The sequence below is a fragment of the Ziziphus jujuba genome, chromosome 9 (genome assembly GCF_031755915.1).
Source record: "Ziziphus jujuba cultivar Dongzao chromosome 9, ASM3175591v1".
Taxonomy (NCBI): Eukaryota; Viridiplantae; Streptophyta; class Magnoliopsida; order Rosales; family Rhamnaceae; genus Ziziphus; species Ziziphus jujuba.
In genome coordinates this window covers 4,098,192-4,118,429 of record NC_083387.1, presented here as the reverse complement: position 1 = coordinate 4,118,429, position 20,238 = coordinate 4,098,192, and the positions used below count along the sequence as shown (strand labels likewise).

Genomic DNA, 20,238 nt, shown 5'->3' with positions numbered 1-20,238 from the left:
TTTGATTCAGATGTTTAAATTTTCATTTTCCAAATAAATAACTATATAAAAGCACAACTAATATTTTCTTTATATTGTAATTGAAAGTTATGATTTATAACAATAAATATATATGATTTACTAATATTTTCATTTATACCCTACCAAGGTGCTTGCCTTCTCTAAGTGGTGACTGAGTGGTGACCAGCAGAACGAGATGCTGTTTTTGTGTTGAAAAAGTGCCTTTTTTCTTTTAATTTTCTATGTTACACTCGGCATCTTTAATGGATTAATGTCACAAGAACTGTAAATGCTAAAATATAAATTCGGTATTTTGGCCCTGTATCTCCAATACAAGCCAGATGTCTAAGATGATATATAGGATGCTATATTTGACATTTCAACCGACATTGTTTGTTTGTTAAATTGTTTTGTCAAAATTTAATACTAACATTTTAACATTTGTATTAAAGAGCTTAATGTCATGGGCCCCTTCTTGTTAAGCCTCAAAAATTTCATCACTTATGTGCAGTGGGCGACGTTAAACTTTAAGATTATGATGACGAATTATATAAAAATGACATTGTATGTAGTAGCATATTTTTTATGCTCTTTATAGAATTGGATTTTTAATTTTTAATTTTTAATTTTTATATGTGGATGTCATTTACTTGTATATTCCATCGAGCATCTTCAATGGCAGCACTGAAATTGTGATGCCGAGACAAAATATGAATAGTAGAACCACAACAAGGGAATGTATTGCATAGGGAGAGAGAGAGAGAAAGAGAGAGAGAGAGAGAGAGAGATAAAGTAAAAGGCCCATTACTATGTCGGCGATGAAAGGGAAAGGGAAACACTTTCTCACCCCTGCAAGTTGTTTGCTCAGTGGCCTGCAAAATACCACCCATTGCTTTAAGCCAAGCAAAAAAACGAAAATAATAATAACTAAAATGCAGATTTTGCAACACGGCATTGACACAGAGCAAAGAAAGCTGCACTAGAATTATTGGTTCTGTTCCATAAATTATTATGCACACAGGCATTGCTGGGTGGAGACCCAGATCATAAAATCCTTTGCTAAAAGTTGGAAATTAATTACAACATCTATGAGTTTTGAACTACTTGGTCCCCTCCAGCATCACCATCTTTGGGCACCACTGGAGGTAAATCTTCCATGTTGTAGACCGAATTGTGCCTAGAATTCTCTAGTCTTTCACCATTTCCCCACAAAGCATAAGCCTCTTCTCCATGTATCGCATCGTCTCCAACTCTCAGATCGTCGTCTTCCAGTCTAAGCGGGATTAGAAACCTTATTAACAGACAAATTGTTGAGGTCGTAAAAACGTTGACCAAAATCACGAATCCAATGCCCAGTAGTTGAATACCCATTTGCCTAAACCCCGCTGTGGTCCGCCCAGTTGCTAAGCCGTAAGCGACACCAATATTACGCGGCCAATCGTCAACTGAAACGAAAATGCGGCTGAGTTCTGGATCGGCGAAGAAGCCGGCGAGAATGCCACCTAGGCTTCCGGCGATGGCGTGGGTGTGGAAGACGGCCATTGTGTCGTCGACTTGCTTGAGGAGCCGAATCTGTTTGTGGAGGTGCATCATAGTGTACCATGGGATGGTTCCTGACATTATCCCCATTATTATAGCTGCCCAACCTTGTACCACTCCTGCTTCTCCCAACACACATAAAAGAATGAATAATAAAGTTCATCTTTTTAGTTATAATTCTAACCCAAAACCGAATCAATCAAAATTTGAACTATGTTGGTTTTTTTTTTTTTTTTTTTTTTTTATAGTATCCGTACTATATGTTTCCATTGCACGTATACATGTCCTGAAGTTATAATTGATCTAAAATTTCAAAAATCATTAATTTAGCGTTCAAAAAGATATTACAAAATATAGAATTTTTTCTCTTTCTAAAAGAATATTTATATAAAATTCATATTTGTTATTAAATATTGTTAGATAAGTAGGCAAAAATGATGAAGGGAAGAAAAGGGCCAGTAATGAGGGTGACAATACCAGCAGCAGGGGTGATGCAGACAAGGCCAGTAATCATGCCCTGTGTGGCACCGATCACAGACGGCTTCCCAAAGTAAAGAATATCAAGCATCAGCCACGTCAGCAAACTGGTTGACGTACATAGGTGGGTGTTAAGGACGGCTAGTGATGCATCCATGCTCGCTGCGTATGGACCTCCACCGTTGAATCCTGTCCATCCCATCCAAAGCAATCCCGCACCTGCCAGCATCAGAAGGATGTTGTTTGGCGGGAACCTCTCTCTGTCCTTTTTCTGCCTGGCTCCCACCTGCACCACCGCCCATAAATTTGTCCACAACGTCGAGATCGTTAATGATATATATATATATATATATATATATATATATATATATATATATATATGTATTTGCATTAATTGTTATTAGTATTTTAAATTTTTAAAATTATGTAAATTGAATAATAAAATTTTGAACTTGTTATAAATTAATTTAGTTGATTAATGATATTAATTTTATTATTAGATGAGGTTACTATACAGGTATTATATTTATAATATTGATATTATAATTTTTTTAATAAAAATAAAAAATTGAAAATTTAATTTTTTATTTTTTATTTTACATTTATAATTTCTTATTTCATTCCTATTTTATTTAAATTAAAATTTCAAAAATTAAGTATTAATTTTTTATTGTCATTCCTATTTTATTTAAATTAAAATTTTAAAAATTAAGTATTTTAAACATAAAATTAGATAAAAAAATAAAAATAAATTGAAATTTTGGATCAAAAATTAAATAAAATAATTTCAGATCCAAAACTTATAATAATTTTTATATCAAACCATAAAAAATAAAAATAAATGTTAATTTGTATGCTTTTGTTATTTTGGTCTAATATAAAAAATAAATTTATTATTAGTGATTTTGTTTTTTTCATTTTTATTTGGTTTAATAATTTATATTTATTACTTTTACATCTTTATCTTTTTAAATAAAAATGGTTCATTCTATTTCTAATTTTTTTATGGTTCACTTTTATAAAATCAATGATTCGCAAGTGAATATAAGTAGATTTACCATTCTTCTCTTTTTTAGATCAAAATAAAAAAATTATAAAAATTAAATTTTTTTATTTTAGACTTTTTTTAATGGAATTATTATTAATTTTTGGTCCATTAAAATAATTTTATTTAATTTTTTCCAAATTTATTTTAAATTTGTATTTTTTTATCTAATTTTAGGTTAAAAAATATTCAATTTTTTAAATTTTAATTTAAATAAAATACAATTTGATACAAATTTTTAATTAAAAAATAATAAATACAAAATAGAAAAATAAAAAATTTTCTGAAAAGCAAGTTATGATGTCAATATGATGTTATATAAATGTAAAATTAATAAAGCTAATAAATTGAATTGATTTGTAAAAAAAAAATTCAATTTTTAAAATTCAATTTAAATAATTTTTAATTTTAAAGATCAATTCGCATACCTCGTATACTAATTCGCAATTAACCCCATATATATATATATATATATTTTTTTTTTTTATAGAACCAAAGGGTTTGAGAGTAGGTGTTACCCAGTAAGCTGCAGTGAACCCGGCCACACCGGATGATAAGTGAATGACATATCCTCCAGCGTAATCGATCAGCCCAAGCATGTATAACCACCCTTTGGGTGACCAAATACTATAAGCACAAACAGTATACGACGTCGTAAGCCATAGCGGCACGAACAACATCCATGCACGGAAGTTCATCCTCCCCAGTAACGCTCCAGCTATCAGAATCAGCGTTATGGCCGCGAAAGCGAACTGGAAATAAACCATGGTCGCGTTTGGGAATTTGCCAAGGAATGCTGGCTTTAGCAGAAATTTCTGTGCCAAAGACGTGTTAGGCTGGCCCAAGAACGGTAGGAGATGTTTGCCAAACGACATATGATAGGCCCAGCCTACCCAGCAGAAGAGAACAGCGCCGAAGGCGTAGAAGGCCATGAACGCGGAGTTCAGGGCCCATTTTTTCTTGACTATGCTGCCGTAGAGGATGACGAGGCCCGGAACGCTTTGGAGGCCCACAAGAGTGGCGGAAGTTAGTTGCCAGGCGTTGTCGGCCTTGTTCATCCACTCTGGATTGGCATCGTCCGGCAGAAGGTTCACCGGTAAAACCATTTTGAGCTTCGACTCCGCCAAATTCGGGGCTTGACTTGAGAAAGAAAGAATCAGAGTGAAGAGGAATGAGCTAGTTAGGGGACTTTTTGTTTTGCTACGAAATACTCATTGGGTATAGCTGGGATTTTTTTTTATTTTTTATTTTTTTTTTACTATATATATATATATATATACACACTATTTATTATATCTACGTGATTGTGTTGTATGGATGTGGAGGTACCAAAATGTCCATGGTTTATTATTTGCATCTAACATTTGGATGGGTACTAGAGAGGTTAAATTTGTGAATGACAATGTTTTGAGGAAAGGTTATAAATTATAAATAAAAGGGATCTTTTTGGTTTCTATTTGTTGTCCAACAAGGGCGGGGAGTCCAACGGCTTTTTTTTTTATAACTCGGGGAATCCAACGGCTAGGAGTGGAAACACTGGAGGTCCGGCCGAAAAGTGGAAGGTGGGACATTTTTTTAGGCTAATGGTGTTGATGCTCCCAAAGGAAGTTATAGAATTAGAGCCAATTATTATGAGTATAATAGTTAATTATTATTTGTGACCACGTAATCTTTATGGAATTTGAGTGACTCATCTGTACGTGGCATTTGTTCAAGATTCAACGATTGGCTTCATCAGTTTTGTAATTTCTTTATTTTTGGTAAAATTTGCTTCATCGAGGTTGCGCATTCTCCAATATATCTCTTTTTATATCAACGGCCAATAGAGATGGAGACGACCTCTAACTTTTTAATGTTCGTTTGAATATTTTCTTAAATTTTAATTTTTTTCCCCCCTAATATTTGTTTAATAATAAAAAATTAAAATTCAAAAATAAGTAAATTAGACTTGTGTTACAAATTAAAGATAAATTTGTCTTTCTAGAAAAAAAAAAATCATGTAACTAATTTCAAAATTTCTTAAAATTATGTTTTTATAAAAGTGAAATAGATTTCCTAAAGGCATGTTTGCATGTTTGAAACATAGGAATATAATTTCTATTTCAAAGATTTGTTTTTTTTTTGTTTTTTTTTTTTATATTTGATAAATTTTTGAATTTGACAATAGTTATTCCATAAGAATAGATTAGGGATGGGCAAAAACCGAATTACATCGACCAAACCGACATATTTGATTTGGTTTAGATTGGTTTTAACTTATTAATCTTTTTGGTTCGATTAAATATATTAAAAAAAACCAAAACTGTCGGTTCGGATTGCGGGTTTGATTAAATTTTATCCAACCCAACCCGTAACAAACCAATCATCAATTAAACTAACATTTTATTTTACTTTTATATATAAATATAGTATATAATTATAAAATAAAATTATTATTTTATTTATTGTGAGAATGGGATGGAAGAGTGTAAAAGAAGATTTTTTGAAATAATTTTCATATTTATAGATTGTTAGTTTATTTAATGATAAGTTCATTTTGAAATTTAAAATTTTAAATATGGGTTGTATTATATTTTATAATTAATAATGATTTTAAATTTGTCATAGAATTTATTTGTTGGTGCATGATGTATTTGTATAATTAGGTTATAGTTGTAGACTTATATTGTAGTTGTATGGTTTTACGTTGTATTATTTCACTTGTATTGTAGTTGTATGGTTTAATGTTGTATTGTAGTTAATGGTTAGTTTATTTAGTATTTTTGCTAGGTGAATGTATGTTAAAATTATTTAATTTAGATATTATTTTATTTAGATAATAGCTTGAAAAAGATATTTAATTCAAAATATAATGCATGAATATGATTGAAGATTGATAATTAAAAAGGCCTAAAAAAACTTTATACAATTTTGAGTCCAATGTATACAATTTCTATTTCAAAATAGCATAAATAAAAGAATTTGGACCGAGTCCTAATATGAGGCCCAAACCGTTAACTAACCCAAACTGACCAATGACTATTGATTTGGTTCGATTTCGAGTTGAACGTGGTGGTTGGTTCGATTCGGTTTCGTATCCAACCCAAACCGAATTGGTCAGTTTGGTTTTAAAAAACCCATAAAACCAAACATACCCGCACCGAACCCACTCTTATAATAGATATTCCTCCATTTGAAGGCGTAGTAATTATTTTTTAAAATCTTAAAATTTTTATTTTTATGTTTTAATTTGGATAAATTTTAAAATATTTTTATCATATTTAAATTTAAATTGATTATCACATATGTAAAAATATATAAATAAATATAAAATTTTATTTTTATCAAATTTTAACACTTTTGAAAAAAAAAATTTTGTTTATAAAGACTAAACCTTAATTTTAAATCAAAATATATAAATAAAAATTATTTTTTTTTTTTTCATTTTCTATTCCTATAAATATTATTCCTAATTTTAAAAGAATAACTATTTTGTATATTAAACCTAAGTTAAGTTTATTTTCTAATAACTATCCAAACATGAAAAAAAAAAAATTGTATTTACTTTCTAAAGAGAATTAAATTTTTACCGACTTTTAGGGGCCAAAATCATATCCAATAGGAACTTGAAAACAAGACAAAATCAAAAATATCTCTCCAATAAATTGGCCAATGATCCCAAAAAGAATATAGAAAAAAATGGGACAACTCATATCAGATCATAACCTTTTTCTTCTTTTGGTTAATTATATCAAATCATAACCTGAAAAATAGAAATATAGAAAATAAGAGAAAAATAGCTCTCTAATGAGTGGGGACTGCTTGCGTATCCCTGCATTTAAATACAACCACAAGAATTTTTGTGAGCGACACCAATAAAAATAAAAAGAAAAGAGTGACATTAATCACATGAGATTTTTTGTTTTTATGTATGTGGGGCCATAGCCTGTGGTTCCTTTTTCTTGCTCTCTCTTATCGAGCTTAATCGCTGAACCGGTGAGCGTCATTTCCTGCTCTACTAGCGGTACTCTCGCTGCCCCAAATTCGGAGAGGTAAGAGACTAATCACCATCTTGCCGATTCATCGAACTACTTGATATTCCCTGGGCATTAACAATAATAACTAAAGTAGCTGGTAGATTTTTGTGGGTTCTCCGCTGTATTCTCTATATCACTGTACTGTTTAATTGAAATTTACTAGATTTTACTTTGTGGGTATTCTCTGTTCAATCATATTTATGGCTTCTGCAATGCTCAATGGAGCTGAGAACCTCACTCGTTTCAGAGGAATAACACCAAATGGGTTAGGTTTTTCTGGATCGGATTTTCATGGGAAGAACTTTCCCAAGGTGGGTTTGTTTTACAATGCTAGAATTTCCAGGTCTGGTGCTAGAATTACTTTGCCCAAGTGCAGTCTCTCAGCTTCTAGGCCGGCTTCTCAGCCGAGGTTCATTCAGCACAAAAAGGAGGCATTTTGGTTCTACAGGTTCCTCTCGATTGTGTATGACCATGTTATAAACCCAGGGCATTGGACTGAGGACATGAGGGATGATGCACTCGAACCTGCTGATCTCAGTGATCGGAACATGATTGTTGTGGATGTTGGGGGTGGTACTGGTTTCACCACTTTGGGTATAGTTAAGCATGTGGATGCCAAAAATGTAACCATTCTTGACCAGTCCCCTCATCAGCTTGCTAAGGCTAAGCAGAAGGAGCCTTTGAAGGATTGCAAGATAATTGAAGGTGATGCGGAGGAACTCCCTTTCCGTACTGATTATGCTGATCGATATGTATCGGCTGGAAGGTACATTGCTTTATTTTTTTTAGTATGATTTTTTCTCTAACATTTTCTTATCAACCAAATTATTTTTCATTATTGTGTCATAATTCTAACATGTAGTGATGTTGTCTAGTTATTTTATTGAGCTGCTAAGAATGTGCTTAAGCAAGAATTTGTTAATTGGGGGAATAAAAAGTACTGGTTTTGTGTTAATTTACTTAATGAATGTGATTGGTTATTGAGTTTGTAGAATCATTGCATAATGTTTGTTAAAGAAATTGGTTATGTGAATGAAATTTAAATAATCATACAATAGAATTGTGTTCCCCCAAATATCCCTTTCGAAGAAACAGCAAGTTTAAAGGGGCAAGAATACTGGGAAGTCTTTGACTGCATACTTTGATTCTATGGGTGAACTCGAATATGTTGTAAATTTGCAAATTGTGTTTACATTATTGATATAGTAAGACAGGGAGGAAGAGAGATTAACCTTTTGTCGTTCTGCCCCTAATGGGAATTGTAAAATTTCATTTTCTCAGTATCGAGTATTGGCCAGACCCACAGCGTGGCATCAGGGAAGCATATAGGGTCTTAAAACTCGGAGGAAAAGCATGCATAATCGGTCCTGTTTATCCAACATTCTGGTTATCTCGCTTCTTTGCTGATGTATGGATGCTCTTTCCAAAGGAGGAAGAGTACATAGAATGGTTCCAAAAGGCAGGTTTTAAGGATGTACAACTGAAAAGGATTGGCCCAAAATGGTATCGTGGGGTTCGCAGGCATGGGTTGATCATGGGATGTTCTGTAACAGGTGTCAAACCAGCATCTGGGGATTCTCCTTTGCAGGTAACTTGCTTCTATACTTTTAGTACTCCTTACAATGTTTTCTTCTATTTCATTTCCCACTTGCCAGAGATGCATCTTATAAAACATGTTGTGAATTGTTGGAGATTTGTGCATACAGTCAATGACAATGTTGGAAAACACAGAGAGGTTTATACTGTCTATCCTGCTATTTCATGATATGCTTTGATTAGTTCAATTTCTGCTGTATGATAATTTTGTCCTGCTTTATCTTCAGTGCATTTTTTTCGTTTTATTCTATTTGTACTTTTGAATAATTTGCATGTCAAAAATCATAAAATATGTTGTGGTGGCTCCTTTATGTGTGGGCCTTGTACTCGCAAAACTTAGAAGTCATGAAGCAAAGTAATAATTGAGAGCAGTGGGATTCAAATGCTATAGATGGAGAAGTTTATGGCTTAATCTGAAATGGTTGGCTTGCATTGTTGAATTGGATCTTATCGACACCTTTAGTACTGGTGGAGAAGTTTATGACACCTTTAGGACTGGTAATGGGTATTATTTATTTTAGAAAGTGGAGTGAAGTTCTGATTTTTTCTTTCTATCCTGCTGAATTATATCAAAATGAGATATTATAATGTGTCTACATTGTAGGATATTATTTTGTCAACTTAAATTATCATTGAAACTGGTTGTTACTTGGTGATTATACAATTTGTTTCATTTTATTTTGTATTATTTTTGTATTATTTATATGTTTATTCTTAGTATTAATGAAGTTATGTATGACACATAATGCAGCTTGGTCCGAAGCAAGAGGATGTTTCAAAGCCAGTACATCCGTTAGTGTTCCTATCACGCTTGATTTTGGGTGCCTTGGCTGGGGCTTACTTCGTACTAGTGCCTATCTATATGTGGATCAAAGATAAAATTGTACCCAAAGGCCAACCAATCTGAGAGAGAGAGAGAGAGAGAGAGAGAGAGAGAGAGAGGTCTTTGCTGTTTGTAGGATATGCTAACATGCCTCAAGTCCTGTTTAATATCCTTAAGATATTTCACTCAACAATGATAAGCCATTCCATGTGCTTTTGTATGTTAACTTACTCCTTTTCAAATGCACGTCTGATGTTGCATTCATTGGAGACTGTCCTGGTAACCAATCTGCTGCGTGCAAATGCCTATATCATACATTTTGCTATCTCTATTTATTTTCTCTTTTTCACATGCACAACCAACGAACAATCTATTGCCACACAAAAGGTATTAAGCAAACTAACCAGTGATACATGTATTTAAGTCTATCAGTAACCTTATCTAGTTTTCCAATATATCAGTTCAAAACGAAGTCAACACAAAAAAGCCAAAGCAGAAAATCCAATTCAAATTACATTGCGGTGTTAAGTATGAAACAACTGAACCAGATAAGCCTTTTAACAGTTTCAATTTGCACACTACGGGGGAATGCCTCTCTCCGACGACCAAGATGCCAGTGCAAATTACCTAGTATCAGGACTGGCATCTCCATAGGAAACTAGCCCCCTTTGTCCAGATAGGGAGCTGGATCTTGACCTGCTTCTAGATATAGATGTTCTTTTGCGACTCTTTGGTGGTGTGGCATCTACTGATCTGGATCGGGAGGACTCCTCACTCCCAGACCTGGACCTGGATTTCATCCTACCTCTATCTGGTGAGCGCTGATGCTCAATTCGGGGACCAAGACGGGACTTTAGCCTGTCACTTACAAGAGGTCGCTTATCTAGTGGATTAGGACTGTGTGTAGGACTCTGGCTACGGTCCTTGTTACGGCCACGATAATGACCTGGACTAAGAGAAGCACTTCTACTTCGACTTCTCCTCCTTTGAAATCTATATAATAGATAATGTAGGTTAGTACCATATATATTTCTTCATGATTGCAAAGAATAACAGAAATATAGTTAACTAAATATGCGACCAAAAAAGTAAGTTAGAAAAGAACAAATCAATTAAAAAGCAATGCTGTACACAAAAATTAAAATAAAGAACAGGATAACCAACAAAAGTTATTCCATCTTCCAATTGCATAAATCTTTTCTTCTACACTATCAGATTCTTGAAACTAGCAAAGATACAAGTGCAACAACATAAACAAACTCTGACAAAGTTCACCTTATAAACAGAGAGAGAGAGAGAGAGAGAGTACCTGGAAGGGCTGTCACCTCTTGGTGGGCTTTTGTAACGTCTATATGGTGAGCGCTCAGAGTAACGTCTATAGCCTGAGTACCTTCATAGTACAGAAAACACATATAAATACCAAAACAAAGCCACCCTACTTAATTCAGTCACGTGGAGTTACCTATCATTATTCCTTCTGTACATATTTCTTCCACCATAATGGTAGGAGCTACGAGGTGAACGCTCTGGAGAAGGCGTACGGTAGCGACGTGCAAAGGAATAGCGCTCAGTAAAGCCCCGCCCTTTTCTAACACGCTTTGAAGTCCCATTTGGAGAAGTGCTCCTTGACAATTCCCGCCCATGGTCAGAGGCTGAAGGTTCAGAGCCTTTGTGAACAAAACCACCCAATGGACTAGCTCCAGAAATTCTTCTAGGACTCATGCAGGGAATGCTCCTAGGCCTGTTTCTTGACCTTTTGGGAGTTGGGCTCCTGTGGATTAAATATGTATAGGAGCTTTATCAGTGCTATTAAAGTTATGCATGTTCCAGTTCAACGGAGTCAAATATTTAGCAAAGAAATGCACTAATAGAAGTGGAGTAAGAAAGCTGTATCAACCTGGAGCTATTTGTGTCATCTGAGTGGGAATGTAGATTAACAGATTTAGGTTCTGTATCATGCCCATTGTTTAAACGTTCATTCTTTGGAGACAATTCACCTTCCTCTTGGGATGAGTTATTCTCCGTAGTCTTTATCTCAACATTCTTTTGAACAGTTTCTCTTAGTACATGGGGGGACTCTTTCATATCTGAAACATAAAAATCACCCATGAGTTCTAAACCACCATATTGTCAATGTTTACGAAATTCATCCATCTGTATCCCCAAAAAAAAAAAAAAAAAAAAAAGCAACCATAAAACTATGACCACATAACAGGGTTCCTTACTGCTAAAATGGAAAAAGATAGCATACCAAGATTCCTAGGTTGTTTATTTTCAGCATCGTTTAAGTTATTGGTCTTACGTGAGGAGGTACGGTGATCATTTTTATCATCATCAGAACTGCTTCTGCTCCCAATATACCTCTCACTTTCTGTATCACTTGAACTATCCGATCTTCTGAAAACAAGGTGAAAATTAACATCATGGATGTTAGGAAACAGAAGGATGACCGCACTACTAATAATTGTAAACCAGACCTTTTGGGCTTGCGTCTTGATCGTTTGTCATGTCGGCGTCTCTTCCTCTCCCTTTGTCTATCCCCTCTTTTCCTCCGATGCTGGTTCTTATCTCTTTTACTAGATTTCCTTTTTCTGTGCCTTCCATCACTAGAACTTGAATCAGATCGTGATTTTTCCGAATCAGAAGCTGTATCTGATTCTGAATCAGAATCAGAATCTGTATTATCGGAATCTGATTCAGTTTTCGAGCTGTATGAATCTGATGAAGAATATCTTCTTCTTCTTCTCTTCTTTCTTTTTTCCTTCAAGGACTTCTTGCGTCCTCTCACTTCCTCATCAGAAACATTCCCAGAGGACGGTATCTTCCCTGATTTTCTCTTTTTTCCTGTAACAGAACCATATTATATTGTGTCTAGAATGTGCTCCCTTAAGCAAGTAAGAACTGAACCAGAATAAAAACCCTTCAATACCTTTATCTTTTTCAACTGAATGATGAATTTTACTCTCAGCATTATCACCACAATCTACAATCTTCACAGTTCCAGAAGGTTTCCCATCAGCTGTTCCTACCATTTCAATTTTCTGAACTACATTGATTCCCTTCACAACCTTCCCAAAAACAACATGTTTCCTGCCATACAGTTAATTAGTAATGTTAAGTTACCATCAGCCAAAAAAGTAAGGAAGTAGACCCAACCATGTAAATCAAACCCACAAATGTAACACCCTTAACACTCCCAGCAACAAGCAGACCCATCCAATAACAGAGCTCAATGCAGGCACGTTGCCAAGATTTGAACATAAGATTAGAAAGACAAACAGAGCTCTCATTACATATTGATTTACCATCAACCCCTGAAACATAAGCTGTTAGTAATCGGTGTCAACAATGCACATCAAGTCAACACACAAAACACACTTTTGGCCCAATCAAGCATCAAGAATTCCATGGCAACGAATATAAATTAAAATGGTACAAGAAGTCCCAAGTGCAAGCAAATTGCAAGTACCCATCAAGGTGAGGTTGGCGCTTGAAAATTATGAAGAATTGGGACCCGTTTGTGTTTGGACCACTATTTGCCATTGAGAGAAGACCAGGTCCATCATGTGTCAACTTGAAATTCTCATCTGCAAATGACACAAAAACTTAGAATACTAATAGCGAATGACATACTGATCAAGTGTTCACATAGAGAAACTTCACCTGCAAACTTTCCTCCATATATACTTTCTCCACCAGTGCCTGAAAACGAATCAAAGGTTGTTCCTTACAAGTCTGGGCATGAATATATAAGTCAAGCATAGAATCTGCATTTGTGAAAAGGAAAAAACTGAAAGAGAAAAGCCCATACCATTTCCATTTGAAAAATCACCACCCTGTAAGGACAAAAGATTTAAAAAAAAAAAAAAAAAAAAAAAAAAACCATAATTTCACTCTCTAAAATCAATTACATTTAAAAGTAATACACACAAACAGATGTATATATTTTATGGCAAGTAGTGTTGTATGCGTCTTTGTTTACTTGAGTGAGCATACTGTACTAATGAACACACAGAGGGCATTTGCTGCATATATTAATGGATGATGCAATGCTAAGAGACAAAAAGAAAGAACATACTTGAGCCATAAATCCTTTAATTATCCGATGAAAATGTGACCCTTTATAATGAAGGGGTTTTCCAGTATACTTTCCAATGCCCTTCTCACCTACAGCAGAAGACAGCACAATACCATCAAAGTCCCACCACAATGCTTGTGCAACCAAAAACCATTGCTTTCACATATATCACCTGAATGTGTACATCATTCAATTGTTAATGTAAGCATCTATTCTTTTACTTCTTCTTCTTATCTCTCTGTCTCTCTCTCTTTCCCCCCCCCCCCCCCCCCCCCCCCCCCCCCCCCCCCCCCCTCTTTATTTCAAGAAACACAACAAAAATCATAATCATAGATTCATCACTAGCATTTAATTAACTCGAAATTAGGTATCAGCATAGACTTACATCCAAAAACATAAATGATGTCTTAAGAATTTAAAAGGAAACATCATCTTATCAGTTATGCAGTCCTCTCTTAAGCAAACAAACCTCTTTTTTTTTTTTTTTAAGAGAACATAAACAAACAAACCTGAAACATACCTAGTATACCATTTTTCTTCTTTCTGAAATAACATATACAGATTGTCAAGCAATGTGCCTAACAAATTTCACTTATGCTGAAGTTATCAATATTCTACATATTTCTTTCATGCATAAATAACTTAATTCGATATTGAAGGCAATATAACAAAATAATGGCATAAGATGTCTTCATAGAGTTCAAGCCAAGAATAAGATAACAAGCAATAGAAACTAGATAATCAGATTTGACTGCTTCTGATATTTATAAAAAAATAAAATAAAAGTAAAATAAACAAAAGACTACCAACAAATAGTATAATTCCAAAATTTGAAACTACCTGTACAGAGTGCCCGGAAATTTTCTGCTGTTTTTGGAACAACATCAGCAAAAAGCTGTGGATATTAAACAAGAAAATTTTCAGCATTTACAAAACTTTATCAGCAAAAGCCTCGAAGGACATGAAAAACCATTACATTTCAATTACCTCAATAACGATTCTTTCCATGCGATCCCCATCAATTGATACATCCAAGAATACAAAAGGGTTCTTCTTTTTAACCATATTTCCCTGCTTCAAAAATGACAAAAAAAAAAAAAGAAAAGAAAAGAAAAAAGGCACAAGCACATGGCATATTTAATACTAGATTTTCAACCATCAGAACTCAGAAGGAAAAAAATAAAAAAATCAGGGCATAGAGAATGTCCAGATGGTCAAAGGATTTTACTTCAGAGGTTTCATACGAAGACCAATTGTTCAAGGTCCAGCCCTGAGGCCATTGAATCTCACCTCAAATAAACACTACAATCACAGAAAATTGTATTTGCACTAAAATTCCATTCAAACCACAGACGACCAAACATCATTCTCAAGGTGACCCTCATAGAATTGATAATTGACATCGAAAAAAACTACCCTCAAGACAGTAAAACCACCTGAACCATGAACCCTACATCCACATCGTCGGCCAGACACAGAAAAACCTTCATTTCCACAAAATTGCGAACTTTAAGAAACTAACAATTAAAAATGCCGCACTAAATTAAAATTTGGCCATTAATGTGATTAAGAATCGCATTGTATTCAATCCCTCCAAAACCCTAAACCCTGATTTATAGTTCAAGTTGAGTTCCAGCAGAGAAACTTTTTTCTCTTCAAGAATTTACGGCAAACATTCCAGTAAAGTATGTCTAAAAATAAAAACTGTAAAATAGAATAGACGAAATATTGAGAAGTCTAAAATCATAGAAAACGGTTTTGGATTCTACAAATGGATGATTATGCCGAATTTGATTGTCGTATTGAGACAAAAATTGGAGTACCTTAGCTGAGCGTGACTCGGAGTGAGTGAACTCGAATCGGAACTCGGAAAGTGAAACGACAGCGGCTAAAAGAGCATCCGCAAGAATGAGAATGAAAGCTCTCACTGGGACTTTAGTTCTGGTTCGATATGGATCTTTACCTATATTTGTTGAAATAATAAAATTTTTTTACTTTTATTTATTTTATTTTTTTAGCCCATTTTTTGGTGTTACGTGCTTACAAGGTAAAGACTTGGCTTGGGGAAAAATAAAATCTGCTAGAATGTGAAACGTATTTTTGCAGTACAGACACACCGACGGCCTTTTTAGAAAATGGTAAAAATAAATAAAGAAATAAAAGTGTTGTTTGACATTAAAAAAATTGATAAATTAAAAATTTTTACTTTATAACAAAAAAAAAAAAATGGAAGAAAAACATATAAAAAGACTACATTAACGTTCTACAAATTTTAATTTCAACCAAAATACTAATGTGAAAAATAATAAAAAACTGACCATGGTAATGACAGGAATAATATATCATTTTTAAAAAATAAAAAAGGTAAATGACCCGTTATTAACTATATAAAACCATTTTGATTCTTGAACCTTTTTCTTTTTTTTTTTTTTTTTTGGCTCTCTTATCCTTAATCTTTAGTTTTTAAAGCACTTGATCACTAAACTATTTTTTGTTTACTTTATAGCAGTTTTTTTTTTTTTTATCTGCACTGCAAATTATAAAGATTTTATATGGTTGTTTCATTTTGCAATTTTGTTGTTCATGAACTAACTGTGTCAATTATTTCAAATAAAAAATAAAATTACCGATAACTAAAAGAAATGCCAATTTATTGACAACAATACAAAAGACATTATTCTTCTGTTAAAATCATCGTAATATAATATTACTTTAAAGTCAATTAATCTTTATAAATGTTGTTTTAGATCACCAACCAAAATACACCCTTTTATATATACATATATATATATATATATATATATATATATATATATATATATTGTTTCTTTGAATAGTTATTATATTCATTGTCGGTATTGTTGTATTACCTATATGAGGCAAAATATATATTAATGTTTATTAGACCACGTATGCGTCCAAAAATTGATTTAAAATAGAACGCCAACAGATCACATACCAAAAAAATAAAAGCTAATAATTTCATTAGATTTAATTTTAAAATCTCATTTTATAAGAAGAATAAATATAGTATAGTCGTCAAATCATTTGATCCAATACCAAAATAATAAAGGTAATCATCTCTGTGCAGTCTAATTTTGAATAATTATAAAGTGTGCGAGCAATACTCTTCTTGCAACATTTATTTTCATGGTACACTATGTGCACTTCATGTTTAAACACTTACCTTTGAATCATTTAGTTTGCCTCCAATTTTAATTGGCTGCCTCAAGTTTTAGTTTTTTCAATTGAGGACCTAAAATTTTCATTTCGGTTTCAGTTTATGCCTCCATTTTCTTTTTTTTTTTTTTTTGTTTGTTTGTTTTGCAGCTGTGATCTTATTCAGTTCACATAATTTTATTTAGTTCTTAATACTTTAAGTTACTAAAATGTTTGGATTTATAATGAAGCATTTATTTTGAGCAAAATTTTCATTAGGTTTTTTCCATATTGAAATCCAGAAAGGCAAAATTGGAAATCTTGATTGAAAAAATTGAAAGGCATAAATTGAAAACAAAAAGAAAATCAAATAAATCGATCAAAAAATTTGAAATTTGAGGCTGTCAAGTTAAATTGAAGATAACTCAATTAGAAATATTTCAGGATCACCAAAGCTAAAATCCCAAATAATAATAGCAATAATAAATAATTCCTTCCAATTATCTTTATGTTTTGAATGCCCAGGTGAGTAAGGATGTAGAAGTAAATTACTAGTTACTAGAAACTAATGATAAAAAAAAAAAAAAAAATAGTAGAAATTAGGCCAGTGACTGTAATGTATTTTGACAAATCATTAAAACCGCGGAAAAATATGGAGACTATTGTTGCTTATTCAATCGCAGTCAAAAAGTCGCTAAAACAAGAATCGGCACCATTCATTAGTTCTCAAAGCTTGGTGGAAAAAAAAAAAAAAAGTTGAGATACGAAGAGAGTGTCCATATTCATAAAAAAAACAAATGAAGAGAGTGTACGTAATAAATAGTAAAATCCTTTGAGGGAGAGTTAGATTCTCTTTGCTATAGTTTTTGGCTTTCACTTCTTAAAAAAGTTATCTTTTAAACTTTTGGTTATAAGTATTTTTAAAAATTAAAAATATTTTTTGACAATTATTTAAATATTATCAAAAATAGATTTGTAATTTTACAAGCTGTTTTGATTTTTTAAAAACTATGTTAAACAAACCTTAAAGTGTGATTGACTCCAAGAATTATCAAGTTGAGCAAAATTATCCCAAATTAAACGGGGAAATTAAAATAAAAAAAAGAAAAAAAGAAAAGTCATGAACTGGTGGACTTTAAGCATGAGAGCTGAGACCAGGCTTAGAGAGTTCTACAAATAGATTCAAACAATTCAAACCGCTGACTCAAGACTCTCTCGCTTTCTAGAAAATGTCATGCTGTTTGAATGGAAAATTTTCATAAGCGTGTTTGACAATTTCAATTCCCAGTTCAACAAAAACATTCCCGCTTGCCCTCTTTATAATACGACGAACACAAATTCTTCAGTTCAAACATACCTTTCTCCTCTCGTTCTAATTTCTATTCTCCCAAACAGTTTTCTTTCTTTTTCTATCTGCAAATTAACCCCTATTTTGAACTTTGAAATCCAAGCATGGCTGATGCATTGACAGAAAATCAGATTGCAGAGTTCCGGGAAGCCTTTGCTCTGATCGATAAAGATTCAGACGGTGAGTTTTCCTAATCATATTCACACACACACACACACGCACATATATAGGTGTATATATGGATTATTTTACTGTATTCATAGTGTGGTGTGCGTTTGAATTTGGCTTCAGGCTTCATTACCACGGAAGAACTGGCAGCGGTAATCCAATCAATAGATCGGCATCCAACAGAAGAAGAAATCAAGGACATGATCAGTGAGGTTGATTCTGATGGAAATGGGACAATAGATTTTGAGGAATTCTTGAATATTATGGCTAGGAAAGCCAAGGTAATCTACTTTTTTGGCTTTTGTTTTTTTGGACCAGTTTATCTAAAAACCAAGGCTCTTTTGCTAGCCGCTGATTCATGAGGATATATTATGTATGTATATGTTTTGTGTTTATTATAGGAAAATGTTGCAGAGGAGCTTAAAGAAGCTTTCAAAGTATTTGACAGAGATCAAGATGGATTTATTTCGGCCATTGAGGTGAATATTTTCACTTGAAAAGTAATATAATAACATCTAAAAAAAGATCAAAAATCAACCAAAACTCTGCATTTCAAGTTGATGCAAGCCATTTACGAATCAATTTCATGTGTGTACATAAATATACAAGTCTTTTACATCATTTATAATAAGCATATTTTTCTACATTTTCCATTTGACTTGAAAGAACGTCCAAAAAAAACAAAAGACTTTAAGATGGCGTAAAATTAATGTTATTTTATAGGTGTCAAATAGTATATTAATCAACTTGGTTTAAATTCTTTTTTTTTTTTTTTTTTTTTGGTCTCCTTCAGCTGAGACAAGTAATGATCAACTTGGGAGAAAGATTGACAGATGAAGAGGCTGAGCAGATGATTAAAGAAGCTGATTTGGATGGTGATGGTCAAGTCAGCTACGATGAATTTGCTAGGATTATGATGCTGAGTTGATCTTAATCAACTAATTGTATACAAGTAAATTATAAATTGATGAAAATTAACTCTGTGGTTCGATTACCATACATCTTAGGGAACAGTTTACGTTGTTTGATTGAGTGCCATTTATGCACAAGTGCTGAAATTGTCCAGATGACATCATCTTTTATTATACAATTTTTTTTTTCTTTCTTTATCATCGAAAAGTATGGAAATTCAAGCTTAAAATTATTCCGGAGAAAATGGTGGCTATGAGCTGCTAGATGGTTCCGTAAAAGAATTCAACATACATGCAACTTTTTTTTTTTTTTTTTTTTGGGGTCAATTAACATACATGTATTGTCAGTCACGTTTTGTACACAATTTATATTGTGAGAACCCAATAAATAGACTTTTATAATATTATTTTATTTTTTTTGTCGCTGATAGTATTTATAATTTTATACACGCTTAATAATAAGACTTTTATAATTTTATACACGCTTATTACTATTATTTCACATTTTAATAGGATTTAACTTTTTAAACCATTTATATAATATGTATATATTAGTAAGGAGTTTTCTCCCAAATGAGGCCCAATAATTTGGTAAAAGAAGATTACCAATAAATTATATTTATATTTTGAAATTTATTTGTATTTTTAAATATATATTCGAAATGAATTCTAACATATATATATATATATATATAAATATTACAATCTATTAAACAAATGATAAGTAGATTGAATGTGAATTTTTAACATACAACATTTAAGAATATGGTTAGCACTTCAAAGTAAAAAAAAATCAACATGGTTAGTACCACACTTACCAACGTGCACTGATGAGACACCCCTACCCCTTCCTTTTAGATTAAAAATTGTTATTATATATATAAAAAAAAAATAAATTATAAAAAATATTGGAAAATGATATGCACATTAAAAAAAGGGATTGGCGCCACCAAACTAAAAAGGCTAAGTAGCATTACCGTGCAAGCCACCACTGATGCTAGCCTCCGTTCCCGGCCGCGTTAAAGCTAGAAGTTTCATTTTCTGCCCCCTATATTTTCTTTGATTTACTGATTAGTCC

The 20,238-nt window shown here is 32.8% G+C and overlaps 4 protein-coding genes across 9 annotated transcripts; 2 read left to right on the top strand and 2 right to left on the bottom strand.

Annotated features, from left to right (window-relative positions):
• Positions 1-956: 956 nt before the first annotated feature.
• LOC112492981 (ammonium transporter 2 member 5) lies at positions 957-4,256 on the bottom strand. Its single transcript, XM_025077845.3, has 3 exons — positions 3,580-4,256; positions 2,017-2,302; positions 957-1,658 (listed from the first exon to the last, which is right to left on the bottom strand). Exons 1-3 carry the CDS (start codon positions 4,165-4,167, stop codon positions 1,087-1,089), a joined length of 1,446 nt encoding a protein of 481 aa, XP_024933613.1. The 5' UTR covers positions 4,168-4,256; the 3' UTR covers positions 957-1,086.
• A 2,688-nt stretch (positions 4,257-6,944) lies between these two features.
• On the top strand, positions 6,945-9,760 carry LOC107425921 (2-methyl-6-phytyl-1,4-hydroquinone methyltransferase, chloroplastic). The gene is made up of 4 exons (XM_048480335.2): positions 6,945-7,092; positions 7,241-7,843; positions 8,359-8,665; positions 9,425-9,760. The coding sequence occupies exons 2-4, from the start codon at positions 7,278-7,280 to the stop codon at positions 9,578-9,580; spliced, it is 1,029 nt and encodes a 342-aa protein (XP_048336292.2). The 5' UTR covers positions 6,945-7,092; positions 7,241-7,277; the 3' UTR covers positions 9,581-9,760.
• Positions 9,761-9,886: 126 nt separating this feature from the next.
• LOC107425919 (peptidyl-prolyl cis-trans isomerase CYP63) lies at positions 9,887-15,557 on the bottom strand. 6 transcript variants are annotated; one of them, XM_048480331.2, is made up of 15 exons: positions 15,398-15,551; positions 14,803-14,876; positions 14,562-14,645; positions 14,415-14,469; positions 13,575-13,663; positions 13,308-13,332; positions 13,160-13,198; positions 12,966-13,083; positions 12,426-12,586; positions 11,974-12,340; positions 11,748-11,893; positions 11,394-11,583; positions 10,959-11,267; positions 10,806-10,886; positions 9,887-10,489 (listed from the first exon to the last, which is right to left on the bottom strand). In XM_048480331.2, exons 3-15 carry the CDS (start codon positions 14,637-14,639, stop codon positions 10,120-10,122), a joined length of 2,028 nt encoding a protein of 675 aa, XP_048336288.2. In that variant the 5' UTR covers positions 14,640-14,645; positions 14,803-14,876; positions 15,398-15,551; the 3' UTR covers positions 9,887-10,119. The 6 variants fall into 6 exon arrangements, with proteins under 6 accessions (XP_048336288.2, XP_015891465.3, XP_015891464.3 ...); XM_016035979.4 differs by lacking the exon at positions 14,803-14,876 and having other exon boundaries at positions 14,562-14,648; positions 15,398-15,557; XM_016035978.4 differs by lacking the exon at positions 14,803-14,876 and having other exon boundaries at positions 15,398-15,556.
• Positions 15,558-18,034: 2,477 nt separating this feature from the next.
• LOC107425895 (calmodulin-3) lies at positions 18,035-19,580 on the top strand. Its single transcript, XM_016035947.4, has 4 exons — positions 18,035-18,261; positions 18,373-18,530; positions 18,651-18,728; positions 19,043-19,580. The coding sequence occupies exons 1-4, from the start codon at positions 18,186-18,188 to the stop codon at positions 19,175-19,177; spliced, it is 447 nt and encodes a 148-aa protein (XP_015891433.1). The 5' UTR covers positions 18,035-18,185; the 3' UTR covers positions 19,178-19,580.
• The last annotated feature ends 658 nt before the right edge of the window (positions 19,581-20,238 follow it).